At 43.6% G+C, this 16,949-nt stretch overlaps 1 protein-coding gene across 2 annotated transcripts in view; it reads left to right on the forward strand.

The window, feature by feature from the left end:
* fbxl17 (F-box and leucine-rich repeat protein 17) overlaps nt 1-16,949 on the forward strand; it is a 202,896-nt gene that overhangs the window by 57,135 nt on the left and 128,812 nt on the right. For both annotated transcript variants that reach the window (XM_035639827.2, XM_035639826.2), the window contains exon 7: nt 10,159-10,266. In XM_035639827.2, the coding sequence (XP_035495720.2) occupies nt 10,159-10,266 (108 nt within the window). The remainder of the gene's footprint in view (nt 1-10,158; nt 10,267-16,949) is intronic.

Below are 16,949 nucleotides of genomic sequence, written 5' to 3' on the forward strand. Positions count from 1 at the left end.
CTAATAGGGCAAGTTGACATTGAGGATGAGCCCTTCAGTGAATAAGCACTCGGGAAAAGAACACGTTAAGCTATGAAAACTCAAGAGAGGTGTTCGAGGGCTCTGACAATGCCGTGTAATGACAGACACCACTTTGCATTTAAAGGAGTAAAATGTGTCTCTTGGCTTCCTTGACAGTCTTCTGATTTTTGGCCCGACGTGCGGCAAAGGAGCTATTGATATGTTGCTTGGGAAGAGAACACACTGGGATTTGAAAACCTCAAGAGAACGGTTGGAGGGTTTTGACAATGTGGTGTAACGACTGCGCATTTAAAGTATGTCTTTTGGCTTCCTCCACAAGAGCTTCTGATTTCCATCTGACACGCAGCAAAGCTCTATTGATCCTTTGGGAAAGGGGCCATGGACAAGACCCACACGCAAACACACACATATGTACAATTACACGTGCACACAACCACTTCATCATAAAAGACAGTTGGTGAAACTCTTGAGGGAACTGGGGGCTTTAGCCACTGAATAAATGACAGGTAATTTTCAGTTGAGAATGGAGCGTGCCGGTGACTGAGCCGATCAATCTCGCTGGCGATGACCCATGCAGATTTCAGGCCTCCCTGGCATCATCAAGGCTCCTGACATCGATAGAGCAAGACAAGATGGCTTGACAAGTGTGTGAAAGAGAGAGGTGTGTGCTGTGCATATTATAGATAGCACATTAATAGATTTCCGATAACAGCGCATAAAACGCTGTCTTTGTGCGGTCTATGGAATTTTGCTGCCAAATAGGTACCATTTCCTTTTTTTTTTGTGAGTTATGTGAAAAGCATCGAGCAAGTTTGTCATGGATTTTTTTTCTCCAAGTGTGTCTGAGATGGCCACAGCTGGAGAAAAGTGGATGTATTGATCCTGGGAGTTTTCATTTTTCAGACATAGTCATCTTTCAGAGCTGGTGTTCGATTTTTGAAAAATATACAGTGTGTGCTTTTCAGATAATTTTATGGCCCTTTTTGTCACAGTGTGCACACCAGAGTCCCTGGTAAGGTGGCAGTTGGTGAAAGTCGACGGCCATACTCCTTCTGTATCTGACAGACTGGAACTCACCTTGCTTTATTACATGCTTATGAATGTATTTTAAGGAAATGAGAAAAAAATACTCTAAATTTGGTAGAATTAGGTCATAACTTCTTTAAATTTAAAATTTTAGCAATCTGTAAAAAAGGAAAACAAATATATATATTTTTAGCTGTGACTAATGGTTATTTACATTATCATTGAATTATTTTGTGCATAACAGGTCAGAAAAGAGCCCAAGGTAGCATATATCAAATTTGGTCTTTTTGTCTGACCAACATGGGAGAAGCCGAAAATGTTGGGTGTTTTTGCTTTAAAGCATTAAACCTAAATCAATATATCGGTTATGGAAATAGCTGAAGATACATTTTATGTTGATCCGAACACCAAACTAAAATGCTGTTTCAAGGAAAGTTCTTGCTTGATGAAATCATCTTTCCCCCTGAATACCACTTGTTTGATTTGCCTCTGCCCGCCCCCAGTGAGCTGTTTGTCTGTGTTAGTAGTGTGAGAGCTTGGCCTTTTGTCCCACACACATCGGTCTTCTGACCACGCTGCGCATTCTACTACGATTTCCAGCTCAAAATATTGAACAGGACAGAGAGAGAGAGAAAGAGAGAGTGTGAGTCCCGGATTCTTTTTGATTACGCAAACAAAATGCACTAGACCGCTGCCCATCCCTCTGTTGTGACCTGTTTCAACTTTGCCTGAAGGCCGTGAGTGGGCGTCAAACAGCAGCCCGTCCTGTCTTAAACTCAAGATTATGCAAGAAAATTAAGTTGAACATTTCAACCAATTATCGCCGATGGGATTTTATTATGTCTCCCGTGTCTGCATATTCAATTATACACCTTTAGACTAGAGCCTGTCTGATATGGATTTGTAGGGTGCTGATGCCGATATGATATTATGGAGTAAAACATTTCTGATACTGATATATCGCCCAATATTTATAGTTAAGAAAATGACAATGATTCTGAAGTTATCATTATCAAACCCTTATGACACAGACAGTGTAATTGTGGCATGGAATTGGGCATTTTAACCATTAAATTGAAAAAAACAAAACATGAAAAACAAATACAACCAAATATGTAGAACTTGAATTTAATTTAACAATAAAAAAAATATTTTTATATATCATGCAAAGATAGACACAAATCTTTTCTGTACTGTTTATTCTATAACGCAGATATGTCCATGAAAGGCTCATATCGGCCGATACCAACGACCAACCCATATATCGGCTGGGCTCAACTTTAGACATGAACGTAGCACCGTTTTTTTATAAAATTAACAAACTGCGCCATTTTCAGAAGTTCATTAAATAAAAATAAAATTCTTGAGAATAGTATTTATTGTCTTTGAAGACTTGGAGTCACAAGAACCTCTATTATGTTTCAGTGAAGTTCCTGCCACTGGCAGTGGAGTGACTTCTTATGCAAAGCTGCTGGATAGCACAAAGATGGATTGTTAATAGAATGTGTTGTAGTGTACTCAGTAATCATTATTAATCTGTGTGTCGGCGGATTCTTTCTCAGCTCGGCCCGGTGTTCATAAAGCTCCGTTAATTAGACTGATTGATTAGTTGGTGGTGATTCAGAGCTCCCATCACTGCCCCTCATCCCGTCAGGCCTCTAATAAGATCAGATTGCTCTCATATTCATGAACTCCGCTACACACACACACACACACACACACACACACACACACACACACACACACACACACACGCGGCTTGTTTGGCCTGTCATGCCACCTCTCCATCTTCCTCGCCGCCTGTCTGTCACATCCATATTCAGACAGGATTTACAGGCATGAAAGAAGCAGTCAAGCTTGCCAAAGCAATACACCGAAGACTGGAGGCCACATTATGTTAACATAAAAAGATTGCAAATCTCTCATTCCCCTTTATCCCCTTCTTCCCCCTCCTCCTCCTCCCCCTCTCGTCTCTCACTGTGATCCATCCTGTGTTCCTGTCTCATCACATCTCATAAATATGACGAGTCCCTCTGTTTAGCCAAGGAAAACATCACTGGAGACCAGGACCCTTACATCTGTCTAGACTCAATTGTGTGTTTGGTCTGGGTGTGTGCTCCATGTGTCTGTCCGTATGTAAAACAAAAAAAAAAGTGTGCAAATATCTTTGTTTCTCTGCAGAGAATGTGAATGTGAACCAGCTCTGCTCCGAGCGAGCGGCGCTGCACTTATCGCACAGTGCCTGCTCATCAGCACAGAGACAGCACAGTAAAGAGACTCTCCCTCGCTGTAGTAAAACTTTATGACTTTCCGTGTTGCCTTTGTCTCCAGGCATTGGGATATTACAGAGGATAATAAGTATTCATTTAGTTTTTTGCCAGATCACCAGTCCTTCACATCAATACAGCCCATCCGAGCTCCTATAAAAAAGAGGCAAAGTTTGGTCTGTGTGTGTGTGTGTGTGTGTGTGTGTGTGTGTGTGTATGTGTGTGTGTGTGTGTGTGTGTGTGTGTGTGTGTGTGTGTGTGTGTGTGTGTGTGTGTGTGTGTGTGTGTGTGTGTGTGTGTGTGTGTGTGTGTGTGTGTGTGTGTGTGTGTGTGTGTTTATGGGCGTGCATGAGTTTATGTGTTTGTAACTTAATTTGTGTGATAGTGAGTTTACTCTGAGGCTGTGATAAACCCACTGCAGTATCACCCCTAAGAGAGTGTTCACGGAGAAAATGACTACCTCGGAAAGTACAGAACTTTGATGAAAATTGTCCCACCTCTGTTCGCACCTCGCAGGCAAGCAGTTGGCTTCCTTGTTTATGGGTAATATTGGAAATCTGTAAAATTGAAATACAGAGCATTCAGTAGCCGAGAGCTTTCACAAAGACAACATGATATCCAACGTCCTTTGTACGGACCTTTGTTACAAACTGGTCCGAACTGGACTTTCCTAAACTTTTGGACCCGCACTTACAAAAATTACAGGCCTCATATCTGCTTTTGATTGCCCTGTCAAAATGACGTTCAATTATTCCATGGGAAAAAATCCAGGATCAGATGGTTCAATAATTGTTGCAAATTATGTCCATATCAGGTCAAACCAACACAATGAGAGAGACAGACTTATTTATAAACATGTCTACATACCCAAGGGTAAAAGAGGACTTAACATCAGGCTCATGTGGGTGCATATTTTTGCGATGTGCTGAAATGTTAATTGTAGCTTACTTACCTTGCATACAACTTTATCTCGATGACCGACTGACCAGAATTCCTAATGATGCTGGGACACATTTCTCTGACTGTGAGGTTTCTAGCTGCTTACCGTCCAGGCACAGCTGGATCAGAGGTGTAGCTCCAGCTGGCAACGAGAGAGCAAGTTTCAACCTCTGCTACCTTTGACTCTTTTCAGGCAACTAGCTGTGTTATTATTTGTTTTTTTAACAATGCACATGTGTGGGATGAATCGGTTTTGTGTGTGGGTACGTATGTGCGATTGTGGATCATTATCAGACTTTCAAACATGCCGTCCACACACACTCTGTAACCTGGCTTTGCTTGCGTGTGCGTGTCTGTTTGAGAAATATGCACAAAGAAGAAGGAAAGCCGGTGGGAATCCGGCCGGTTTTAAATGACGGAGAATGCAGAGCCTGAACGCGAGGGAGACAGAGAGCTACGGAGTGAGAGGTGAACGGCAATGTGGCGCCGGCCTTTCTCAGTTTCCATCTCTTTTTGCCCGCGCGCTTGATGGAGTCAAACAAGTCGTATGATAGACGATATTGACGAGCTTAAACGCCCTTATTGGACGAGAAGTGGCCCCCGGGTGCTGCCCCAGCATTCTGTGAGAACAGACCGCCAGACAAAAACGACACACTCGCATGCAGCACTACTTCTTTTTGCCACCACAGCACTCTCAACAATTACCCTCCAACTCTTTTAAACACACGGATGCATGCACTCACACTCGCTCACACTCGCGCACACACGTACACAAAGACTCTCTTTATGACTGCAGCATTTTTCGCCATTCCAGCCCACTATTTTTCCCCCCTGCTTTCCTTACCTCCTTCGTCCACAGGCCATTAAACCAGTTCCCTTCTAAAAGGCTTTAAGGCTTCTCTTGGTCAGCCACTTCTTCTACAAAGCTCTGCCATGGCTCTTTTCATGTTTTGAAATCAAAGTCCATGAAAGGTTGAGGGGGAAGAGGAGGGGAGGCAAGAGAGAAATTTGGGACAGGTTTTTGTGTTTGTGGGTTTGAGACAAATCTTAGCTACAAACCCATATGGTCTTACTCACACACACACACACACACACACACACACACACACACACACACACACACACACACACACACACACACACACACACACACACACGTGCACACACACTCGCAGGCTTAATCTGATATGGTACATGCCCTCCTGGCCTGTTCTGCTCTGCTGGGATTTTACTTTGTTCTCCTCTCTCTCCCTTCTCACCTGCTGAGAGTTACTGTAGACGTGTAAGCTGCTCTCTTTCTTTTTGTCTCTTCTGCTTTCACACACGTGCACACACACACACACACACACACACACACACACACACACACACACACACGCGCGCGCTCAACTGCACCCACACACTCGCTGCAGCACAAACACCAGTGTGAAAGACGGTCTGGAGGTGGCCTCTGCTGTGATTCGTCTGCTTTCTCTCACAGATGATTGTGATTTAAAGATCACGTCGGTGTGTAGCTTTGATTTCTGCTGGTAGTCAACCTGAAAATGTTTTCCTTGATGGGTTTTTTTTGTTGGCAGAGGCCGTGTTGGTGGAGCTCTGGTCAGCTCATTTCACCTGCCAGCTGCTCAGGTCAGGCTGCCTGGTTCTTCTGGATCCTACAGCCCCCCGCCGCCGCTCAATTTTTCCAATTTTTTTTTCCTACTCAAAAAGGCAACTCTGCTCCACCTGGCCCTGCAGATCAGGATCCATATGCATCAGTGTCTCTGAGCGGGAGCGCTGACTCCCCTTCAGTTAATCTGTTCTGACTGCAGCAAAGGGGTGATGGCTGCTGCGGTGTGTCCAAACCTGAGGCGTAGAATTTTAAGGTGCATGTTATCGATCGCTCTGGAAGACCTATGTTCTTTACTGAGGAGGGGGAACCGTTTTCCTGTCAAGGGCCATTTCAACTTTTATAACATCCCTCATGGGCCATGCTAAATTATTAAACATTTAAATTATGTTTTGAACTTTTGTTCGTGACTTTAACCTTGTTTTAAGGTTAAAACAACTTTGTGTGAAAGGTGCTCTACAAATAAACTTTACTTACTGCGTGTACTTTATTTCACACTAACGTCTCATATATAATGGCTGGAACTGCTTGTTTTCGGCGTGATGTCTGACGTCACATGTCTGATGTCAGATGATGATGCTGCTGCTCACAGATGGTTTAAGCCAAAACAACGTACTCAAACAAATCCTCGACCGTGGTAGTGGCATGCATGACTTACAAAGCGATTATTTCCTCCCTTGTGTCAAACTCGGCAGTGATCCCACGCACAAAATGGCTGGGCAATGTCTGTTGTTTCGACACAAGGTCAGTGGAAATTTCTTTGCCGTGCACTTTCATATTTATTCAGATTCTTGTGCCATATCATTAATCCACCCGGTTTACTGATATGGTTCTTTGACGAGAACTGACTCTTTGGAACAATTTGTCTTTGGCTGGTGCTGGCAGCTCCGCAGCAGCAACATAGCCACTACAAATTTCAAAATTCAGCTTCTTGGCTATTCGCGTACTCGCAGCAAAACTAATTTGAATAACATTGCGTCTGTTTGTGAAAGCTGCAAGCTCCATCCAAGCACATTTTTCCCTAGGAACTCATTCAGCTTAGCAGTTTAGTTTTGTCCATCACTGCGACTGCGTCATCGCAAACTAGACGGACTGGCTTGTCTTTTACTTTTTCGGAAAGAATTTGCTGTAGTGAAAACTGCATAAATAGTTGAGATTTCTTTTTTATAAAGCTTTCACACCATGTTTATTTGACACACACACACACACACACACACACACACGCACTCAAACACATACACAGAGTTTGTCATGGAAACAGGCAAGGATCCCTCTATCACGAGGATTTATACAACTCTAACATTACCACTAACCATGCATATTTAATCGAGCCCACCTTGATTCTTTCAGCGCTTGCAATTGCAACAGCCGCTGTCCTGGTGATTTGTCTTGTCTTGCTGTCCACACGTTTCAGCCATCCTTCGGCTGTGCCTTGCAGGTAGAAAAGTGTTTGTCGATCGCTGACTTACATTCGTGTTTGTGTTCCATCACCGCTTTGAACATGGTACAAAACCCCCACTTTTGCGCATAAAATCAGGTCATTCGAGACATGTCGGCTTCACAACCATAAACAAGGAAATGAGTTTGGTGATGCTTGTGTTTCTGGGGGACTGCTATGACTCGTGACAAACCCGTGGGGAATTATGATGATTGGTCAAATTTGTTGAAAAGTTGCAAGGCAGTGTGGGATTCACGAGAATTGGTAACATTTGCATGAATTGTTGTGATTGTGACATTTTGACAGCCTTGATTTCCTCCTCTGGGGACCTTGGATACAAATATTAACTTTAATGTCAATGCGTCCAAAGCGGTAGACCATCCGACAAACAGTGTCATCCATAGAACAGGGCAGCTGGCATGGCTAACAAATGTGGACACAACATTTTTGTACAACAGGTATTAAAACTATAAGTTCACAGACCTCCTCCTGAATCATTTAGTAAATTATTGATTTACAACCTGAAAACTTCTTTTAATTAGTCACCTGTGACTGGGAATCCTCTGCAGTCAAAATCTTTTATGAACCATTTTGCACTTTGGCTGTGTGACGCACATACTGAGAGTAAAAGGAGGTGTTTCACCCAGATAAGTCTTATCGCATGTGACTTGACGGAAGACAAATGGACACGTTGTTCCCTCTTTTCGTGACTTTCCTGTCCCCTCGCTGTCGCTCTGGGTTTTCCATCTTCCTCCGCATCAACTGCGTAACCTTTAGGGTAGACCCAGAAACTTGAGAGGGAGAGGGTTACCTCAGAGTGACAGAGGTGTGATTAAGTCTAAGGGTGTGCATGTAGGAAGACATTAAGAGGATGAAGGGATTCTGGACAAGCATTGTGATCGGTAAAGAGCAAGACTCAAGTAGTAGTTTAATCCATGTTACCAGGTGGGGCGCCACATGGATACACAAACACACCACCAGGCTATGAATGAATAGGAGTGGGGTTGGGAGGGTGGCTCGGTGTTCCGGGCTGTCTGGTCAAAGTGTGACATTGACTGACAGTGTGACTCTGTCCCGCACCAAAAACATACTAATATTTTGACACAAGTCTGAGGTGGAGGCTGAAACATACACAGTGCGGCGTAATACAGATGCACTGATCACCTGTAATCAAAACTAAATGAAAATATTTTCCCGCCTTTTTGCCAGCAGCGGAGGTAGTGACGGTGCTGAACCGATGTCCGTGTAAATCCAGAGCCATTGGTATTTATACCTGTACTCTGTTCTGCAGGACTACACTAAGTCTATAAACATTTATTTACGGATCGCAAGCCTCCACCTTCTTCCCATCTGTTCTAGGCTTTATACAGTATCATACATTACATCTTGAAGTGTTCTTAAATAGATGATGGGGATAATGTTACCTTTAAAAAAAAAAAAAATACAGCCAGTAGTGAGCTATGATCTATAGGTATGGTCTGATATAAACAAAAATAAAGTCTGCAGGTACAAAAACCCAAATGTACAAGTTTGAAGAGGCTGAATCAAACAACGATTAAGCACCCATTACAGTTTTAAGGATGCGACTCGCTGCCATCGCCTCCTATCTGGGACAGTGCAACATTTCTGTTGTTGCACTACTCAATACTGCAGCTCAATCGGCAAGTCACCGCTCTCCGCAGTTTGACTGGCCAATTAATTATCTCGTCAATCGTGCAGTTAGGACAGTGCCCGAGGAGAAGCACTGATTGATGTACTATTTGGAAACCCTCCTGGATTATGACTAAGAATTATCAGCATTTTGCTTTACTTTCAACAAGGAAATGGCAAAAGCCTTTTCCCTGCAGACATTAAAATTGAAACATACAATTGGCATTTACTCTTCAAAACATGTCAGATTCAGAGTGCATCCATCACTTGCTGATATTCTACTTGCTTTCCCTTGAGTTTCGTAAAGAATAATTGAAAATCTGGACAGGAATACGTAAAAAAAACAACTTAATTCTTGTCCTCTAATGTTCTTTGATGTTTGTTTTTTCAAGTCACAGATAATCACAGCGTAGCGTCTCGTCTCTCTGTCTCTTCTCCTCGTCGTCTTTCGCCTCAGTGATTGATGAAGAGTTTGAGGGAGCACTGAGCGAAGAGCCTGCAGAGAGACCAAATCTCCCACATATTGTTGCGGTGTTGAGTGTGGCGAGGGGAGGTGGAGCTGCTATCGATACCGCTATTGATGACTACAGTGGGAGCTGGGAGTGGTGGAAACGCTTGCCTATTGATCTCTGATCCATTATGAGCTGTTACTCGACGGCCGGGTGAATGATGGGGAGCGCTCCATCCATCATAAGTCGACGCCCACGCCGCTTGGATGACACGCACACACACACACACACTCCTGTAGCTGTTTTGTCCGTTACCCACCTCCACCTCCTCTCCTCCTGCGATCCTCCTTCCCTCACTCCTTTCCACGGCTGGTCCTCTAACACAAAGCACACCCGACTCTCTGCACACACGGGGCAGGGTAGACATTTTGGCTTGAATCTGACAGCACCTGTCTGCACACAAAATGTACATAATATAATAATTTGCAAAAAATTTGTAGCAAGTTCCAATTTTTCCCAAAGCAAACTAGAGAAAAAATAAAGTCCTTCAGATGTCTTTTCGCAAAGAATGTCTTATGGTGAAATATGAATGAATGGAACATATTCAACACGTTCGGAGTGAATGGATTGAATAAAACTGGTTCTCTGAAGTAGAAATTGTTTCTGCAACTATTTAAACTATCAAGATGAGAGAGACTAATGCAAACTCTGTTCCTTCCCCTGATATTCTATTCTTTTCTATTCTATTCTACTGTCCAGGTCACTGATCGGTCCGTGCAGGCTGTTGCAGAGCATTGTCCTGAGCTGCAGTTTGTTGGCTTCATGGGCTGCCCTGTGACCTCTCAGGGAGTCATCCATCTCACCGCTGTAAGTACCACGCGAAACCTTTGATTTTCATTATCGTACTTTACTTTGAATCCTCGGTGGTTGATTCATTGTCGTATTTTTTTTACCCAGTTAAGCTGAGGATACTGTACTTCCTGCGGCACAGTTGAGAGGAGGTTAATTTCTGTCGACAGCTTCACCTTAATTATTTGCATCATTACACGTGAAAAGGAGTTTTGAGTGTATTGGGCTAATCCTGTTGCTGTGGGCCAACTCTCCTTGCTGCTGCAGGCCATGCATCGTTTCCAGGGGGTAAATTAAAATTCGTTGTGTGGTGTGTGTTTTTTTTTTTGTATTATCTCAGACTTAGTTCTGAACTTATTTTGTGTTAACTTTTACATCTCATGAAAGCCTAATGAGATGAATCCTAATAATACTGCCGCTGCTTTTCCTGACTACACCCTGCTGTTTGGATATTACCGTGCTAATGAACAGGGCTCTGTGGTTAAAGATGTTCCATGCCATGTAAACATGGCCACACACGCTCTCACATGGTGATTACTTGAATTGAATTTACCAGGAAATACTGCGCTTAGATTTTCCCTCTCATTTATTTTCCCCTTTCTCCTAACATAACATCCATCTAGACAGTGGTTGTGTGCGCCTGTGTATAAGGAATGTCCACACCCAAGTGTGCTTGTGTAGTACAGTTCGATTTGATGTGTATTGGGTGACATGCGAGTGCGAACGTACCCTTGTGGACCAGCGTGCGTCCAATCCTCCTCAAATGCAATTACAGTTGTGTTAATAGGACTAAGATGCCCGATGCTTTGCTGCGTTATTAGATTAAACAGCAGATTAATTTGTGCTTGTGGTTTTGCCCCTCTATCATCTCTGCAGCCTACACCGACCTTGGCCATGGCGTTGTAGACAGACAGTAATGAAGCCAGCCAGTCATAACAGCATTAGCATACCTGGAAGTGGACACACACACACACACACACACACACACACACACACACACTCTCATCTCATTATTATTTATTGTGCTATTAACCAAGGAGAAGTTTTAGGAGTTCAAATGAACAAGTTCATAATTTTGATAATATTTATGTTTGGTTTTTTTAAAGATGCAGTTTGGTCTCAACAGAAGTTTTGTCGACCCACATCTTATCAAAGTTGTAAGCTTCAACAAAGAAATATTTATTAACCTTTTTGTAGCTGTTCTCGAGCTTTTGATTGGATCACATGATGTATCTTTCTTTGTTAGACTGGGTTTGCTCAGTTGTCATCGAACTTTTGATGTTTTAATTATCCATTTTCTACATACTTTTACAGACGTCTTGACAGTTTTGCTTTAAAAATATGTTTTGAATATGAATTCTACACCTTGCAAACCAAAGCTGGCAACTTCATTGGATTTGTAAGATAAAATATAACACAATAAATTCAAACCAAGTCATCAGTACACAAAAACACAGAACACAGCGGAAAAGACATTCCTACGCCCACACAACCTGGCATAACAATTATGCATTTGTAATAAAGATGCCCAGTCAGGAGGGGTCTCCCATATCTTGAGGAGTCCCTTTATATCCTGGTGTAAAATTTTGGTCAGTGTTGCCAAAGATTGTATTTTTAATACCTGCTTATACAGCTAGACTGGTAAATCTGCTGAGATGATCATTTTATAGCTGATAAAAAGCTGGTGGTGATCAGTAATAATAAAACTGCAGTACAGAAATGGCAAAATATATATATTAGGGTGGTTTAAAAACAGTCACCATTACTTTACAGTTTTGAGTATAAAAGAACACAAGTTTATTTTCCAACTGCAAAGTATCTACTGATATTGGCCTCTAAAATCCAGTAGCCATATTTCATTGATTGAGCATATTTAACAAATCCAAAACAGTTTTTCTTGCTCTCCAAATCAGATATGCATTAAGATGATCACATCAACTGCTGAAGTACAAGAGCCAGTCTGACTGACCACTTAGAAATATGTTTTGGAAGAAAGTTGAAATTCCTGGCGCTGGTGGAATCATAATTTATGAACTGCAATGAGCTGGATGGAAATGTTTCAATGATACTATTTTGATCACAATCTTTCTTTGCAGATTCAAACCATCTCTCTCTCTCTCTCTTTGTTCCTGCCGTCAAGTGTCTGTGATTCATCTCTTTCTGTCCTCCCTCTCTCCTGCCTCTCTTCCGCTCTCTCTTTAATATCTGACAGTAATTATCTCATTTAGCAGTTGATTCCTCCTCTCATTCATTCCCCACTTGGTCCCGTCCGGCTTCGATTGAAAATCATATTCATGTTTAGAATCGTTGCATTTCTGATGACTCTGTGGACCTGCCTGTGATTCCAGGACTGCAGCGCTCCTCTCTCGTTCGATTATCACACACTGCCTCCCACTACTTTTCTTCCTCGATTTCTCTCTCTCTCTCTCTCTCTCTCTGATAATCTTGAAACCCCCTCACTTTCAACCCAGCTATCATCAGGAAATAGGGATATCCATTACTTTTATTAACTTCTCTCGTATGACCACTCATTCAACCTGATAGTCTTCTTTTTTTTATACCGACTTTTCAGAAATTGGGGTGTGAGGAAATCAATTGAAATTGTATTTTCTTAATCAAGTGAGCTGATGGTTGAAATAGGCCACCCACGGTGATGGGTTCAATGCAGATGGACTGCAAAGTAACTGTACAGCCGCGGCATTAATGCTCCTCTAATGGTTTTGCAGTGTTTCATTCCTGCGGGAGCCGTGCGGTTCCTCTGTGATGTGCAACAGAACTCAATATTTGTAGCCAGGCACCGTTTGATAAATCATCGTCTCGTTAGCAGCTGAAAGGGAGGAAAAAAAAATAAAAAATCAAGATTTCTCCTGGCTGTGGGTGTAAAGACTCCTAATCGAAAACAAGCTCTCTAACACCTTCCTCGCTGGTCGAGAATCACATATCACACATACAGTATCAGATATAGCTTCAAATGTCAGAATGAAAAAAAACAAATGATGATTTTTGAGAGCAAATGCGCGTCTGATGTGGTCTCTTGTGTTGCTCTGCCAGGGATGTGATGTCAATTTGTATTTATGGTTGGTTTTTGGAACGAGGCCGACTCTAAGCTCTTGACATTAATAATATTTTTATTGATGGGGCTTGTCACATCGCAGGTTTGTGTAATGGATACAAAACTCCAAGTGGGATGTCAGGCTTTGTGGGTGTCCCGGAGCTTTCAGTGAAGTGCTCTCCTCCCAGCAGCAGCTAGTTTGAGAACTTTTTCTATACACTTGTGTTAGTGTGTGGTGGCTCTGCGCGACTGTATGCGTTAGTGTGTTGGGGGTCTTCTATTCGCATTTTGATGAAGAAATATGCAGCACTAACCTTATTTTTGAGCTTTATTAGCGTTTACCTGGCGTATCTTTTTCTCTGTCCAGGCCCACTCTGATTCTGGTCTTTCTCATCCTCTAAATGTCTCTTTTTTTCTGTCTTTTATTCTTGTGGTTTGTCTGTTCCCCCCCCCCCCCCCCCCCCCCCCTCTCTCACACTCACACTCTCTCACACACACACACACACACACACACACACACACACACACACACGCACACACACACCCCCTCCCTCTGTCTCTCCATCTTCCTGTCAAGTGGCGCTCTTTTTCTTCTGGTAGTGATTAAGTCCAAGGTCGGCCCTATCAGAGAGCCAGTGTTTGAGAGCGACTCTGGGTGCCAGAGAGCCTTCATCCCTGCAGCCTTAGATGTCCCACTGATGGCTTCCCTTTGCCTGTCATGCCTACCCACAATGCCCCTCCTTATACATCAGCCTATCGCTGCCCTAAGACACCGTGGGCCTCAAAACGCCTTTTTGTGTGTGTGTGTGTGTGTGTGTGAAAGTTCCCACCCTGCAGGAGAAAGAGGGGAGGCCCGAAGACATAACAAATGGAGAGACTGTTGAAAAATGTGTCAGAGATGAAAAGAGGTATGCATTCAGAGACTGTAATAGCTATGGGTTGTCTCTCTGATGTGCAGAGCGAGGATGTTTCTGGTCCTAGTTTGGGGCCTTGTAGATTAACTCAGCTGCGCCGCACCAGCAGTTTTGTTGTTCTTCGCCAAAAAAGGTTTGAACCTCTTGATAAATGCGTTCTAAGTTTGACAGAATTGGACTGTGGGCAGTACCACGTTCTTTGTGTGTTTATGAGCAAATAAAACTGTCTGGTTTATGACAGGGAAGCTATTTAATCCCATAACCAGAGTCATATGTTCTATCCATCCCAATTGGCTTAGGGGAGCGGTGTGCGCTCGCAACATCCTGAGATCAAATTTGGATCACAAGCTGTAAGAAACAGGAAAAATAAAGTTCTGTTATTTATTGCTTTTCACATTTTTATTTCACTAATAGGAATGAGCACAGGTTGGAAAATAGATTTTAAAGTGGTGAAACACAAAAGGTTAAGAAGCAGGTCTTCCCCCACTGTCACCTTCACACCCACCAGTCCACCACCCCCTCCCCATGGAGGATGAGTGGTGTTTGGCTTTGCTGTAGACTGCTGGCCCCTTATCTCTTCCCCCTGACTGGAGCACAGAAAATACATAATCACAGTTGCCCTGTGTCAAAGTGATAACCCCAAACACAAACCAGAGAAGTAAGTGTGTGTGTGTGTGTGTGTGTGTGTGTGTGTGTGTGTGTGTGTGTGTGTGTGTGTGTGTGTGTGTGTGTGTGTGTGTGTGTGTGTGTGTGTGTGTGTGTGTGTGTGTGTGTGTGTGTGTGTGTGTGTGTGTGTGTGAGACACTGTGAGACTGTGTACTTGTACATGTGGATTGTGTCTCAGGGGTGGCGGGGAGGATAAAAGGGGAAACGAGGGAGCAGAGGGGATTTGGAGGAAGAAAGGTAATGGGGTTGTGGGGGTCGCAGAATGAGTCGAATTTGTAATAATTTTCTTTACTGCTGTATGGAGGAGATTGGAGGATTTATGAATATAATGAGCAGTGGAGAGCCTGCGGATGATGTGTCTTTTGCAAGAGTAATTGAAGAATAATTCATTTGGCTCTGAGACTTTTAACCCCGAGACAGACGGTGATGGAGAGGTTTTTGACTTCTGGAGGGAGGGATATCATGTCTCATTATTGGCCCAACTAGTGACACTGCCCTGCGACTGTCATCCAGCGCCGTCGCGTCGGTTCTTGCACGTTTGCGGGCGTGCGCGTGCCTATGTGGTCATTTGGCTTAGCGCGCCGAAGAGGAACCAGCGCTCTATATCTCCTCGAGCCTTTCCTCGCCACTGAGTTTGTTATCAACACCAACACACACACACAGGATTAGCGACTGAAAGGGAGACAGACAGAGAGGGGGGGGGGGGGGGGAGAATACGTAATAGACAGTAGATGGGCAGAAGACAGATAAAGAGAGAAGTTAACCACACATGCACACGCACACGTTCATTCACTCACTCATCAGCTCACTGGTCCATGACTGATGCAGACAATGTATTTGCGATATCAAACCCATGGCCTTTCCAGTATTTGCCTCAGTCCTTTTTTCAAATATTCATATCACTCTGTCTGCACAGGCCTGTGTGTGTGCGTGTGTGCGTGCGTCTGTGCGTGCGTGTGCGTGTGTGCGTGCGTCCGTGCGTTTTAGGCTTACTGCAGAGGGATTGTCTCGACACAGCTTTCTTCTGTCTGGGATCTTCCAATGTTGGGGGAAAAAAAAAACCCAGTGGGTTTGCATGAGTGTACACTTGTCTTCACCTAGTGACACTGCCGACACTCGCCTCATCCCGTCTCACACTGTCGCTAACGCGTGCGGACAGCTGAGCAAAATGTGTCAGGGCTACATTGTGCCGCCTCGATAACTTCCTGCGACTTGGACTTCTTGCTCAGTCACTCTGTATGAAACTTCAAAGTATCTGTCTCCACTTCCGCCTGCATTGTTTGGAGGATTTCAACTTTGTGTCGACTCATCTTTTCTGCTCTGACAGTTCAGACAGTTCACCACAGTCCACAATTTTTTTTTTTTTTGTGGATCTTTATGCGTTTCCCATAGTATGACCTGTGTTTCATTGACTCAACTCACATACTAAATCTTGAAGCGGTTATAAATTAACTGTAGCAATGAAACAGCAGCTCATATTTTCCAAATCCAACATGTTGGCTATTTACGACTGAAACAATGCTCGCTCTGTCCTGTGCTTTTTAAAAATGTCATCTAGCCGCTTGTCAGCTGGGACGCTGAGGCTGATGGACAGCAACAGCCATGAAACCATGCTGCTTTGTGCCAGCGTTCAAACCGGTGACATCATACTTTATGTACGGGGTCCACCAGGCCTCCACACTTCCTGCTTGGCATCGTGACGCTTGACGCTGTGTAAATAAAAGTAGTAATAACACAGGTAGTTAAAGCACTGCAGCCTGGCAGAGCATACACAGGTGGCGCTCGCACACACACACACGAACGCACGCACGCACACACACACACACACACACACACACACACACACACACACACACACACACACACACACACACACACACACACACACACACACACACACACACACACACACACACGGGCTCCAGACTGTGACATACACTAATGTAATAAAGTGTCAAATCAACCTCTCCAAATACTGAGCTCTGGCCCATTCTTGGCTGAGGGATAATGTACCTTTGAAACAGCTGGATATTTTTTTCTTTCGTTTATAGTGGTGTTGTGGGTTTGAC

This window comes from Scophthalmus maximus, chromosome 19 (genome assembly GCF_022379125.1).
Source record: "Scophthalmus maximus strain ysfricsl-2021 chromosome 19, ASM2237912v1, whole genome shotgun sequence".
NCBI lineage: Eukaryota > Metazoa > Chordata > Actinopteri > Pleuronectiformes > Scophthalmidae > Scophthalmus > Scophthalmus maximus.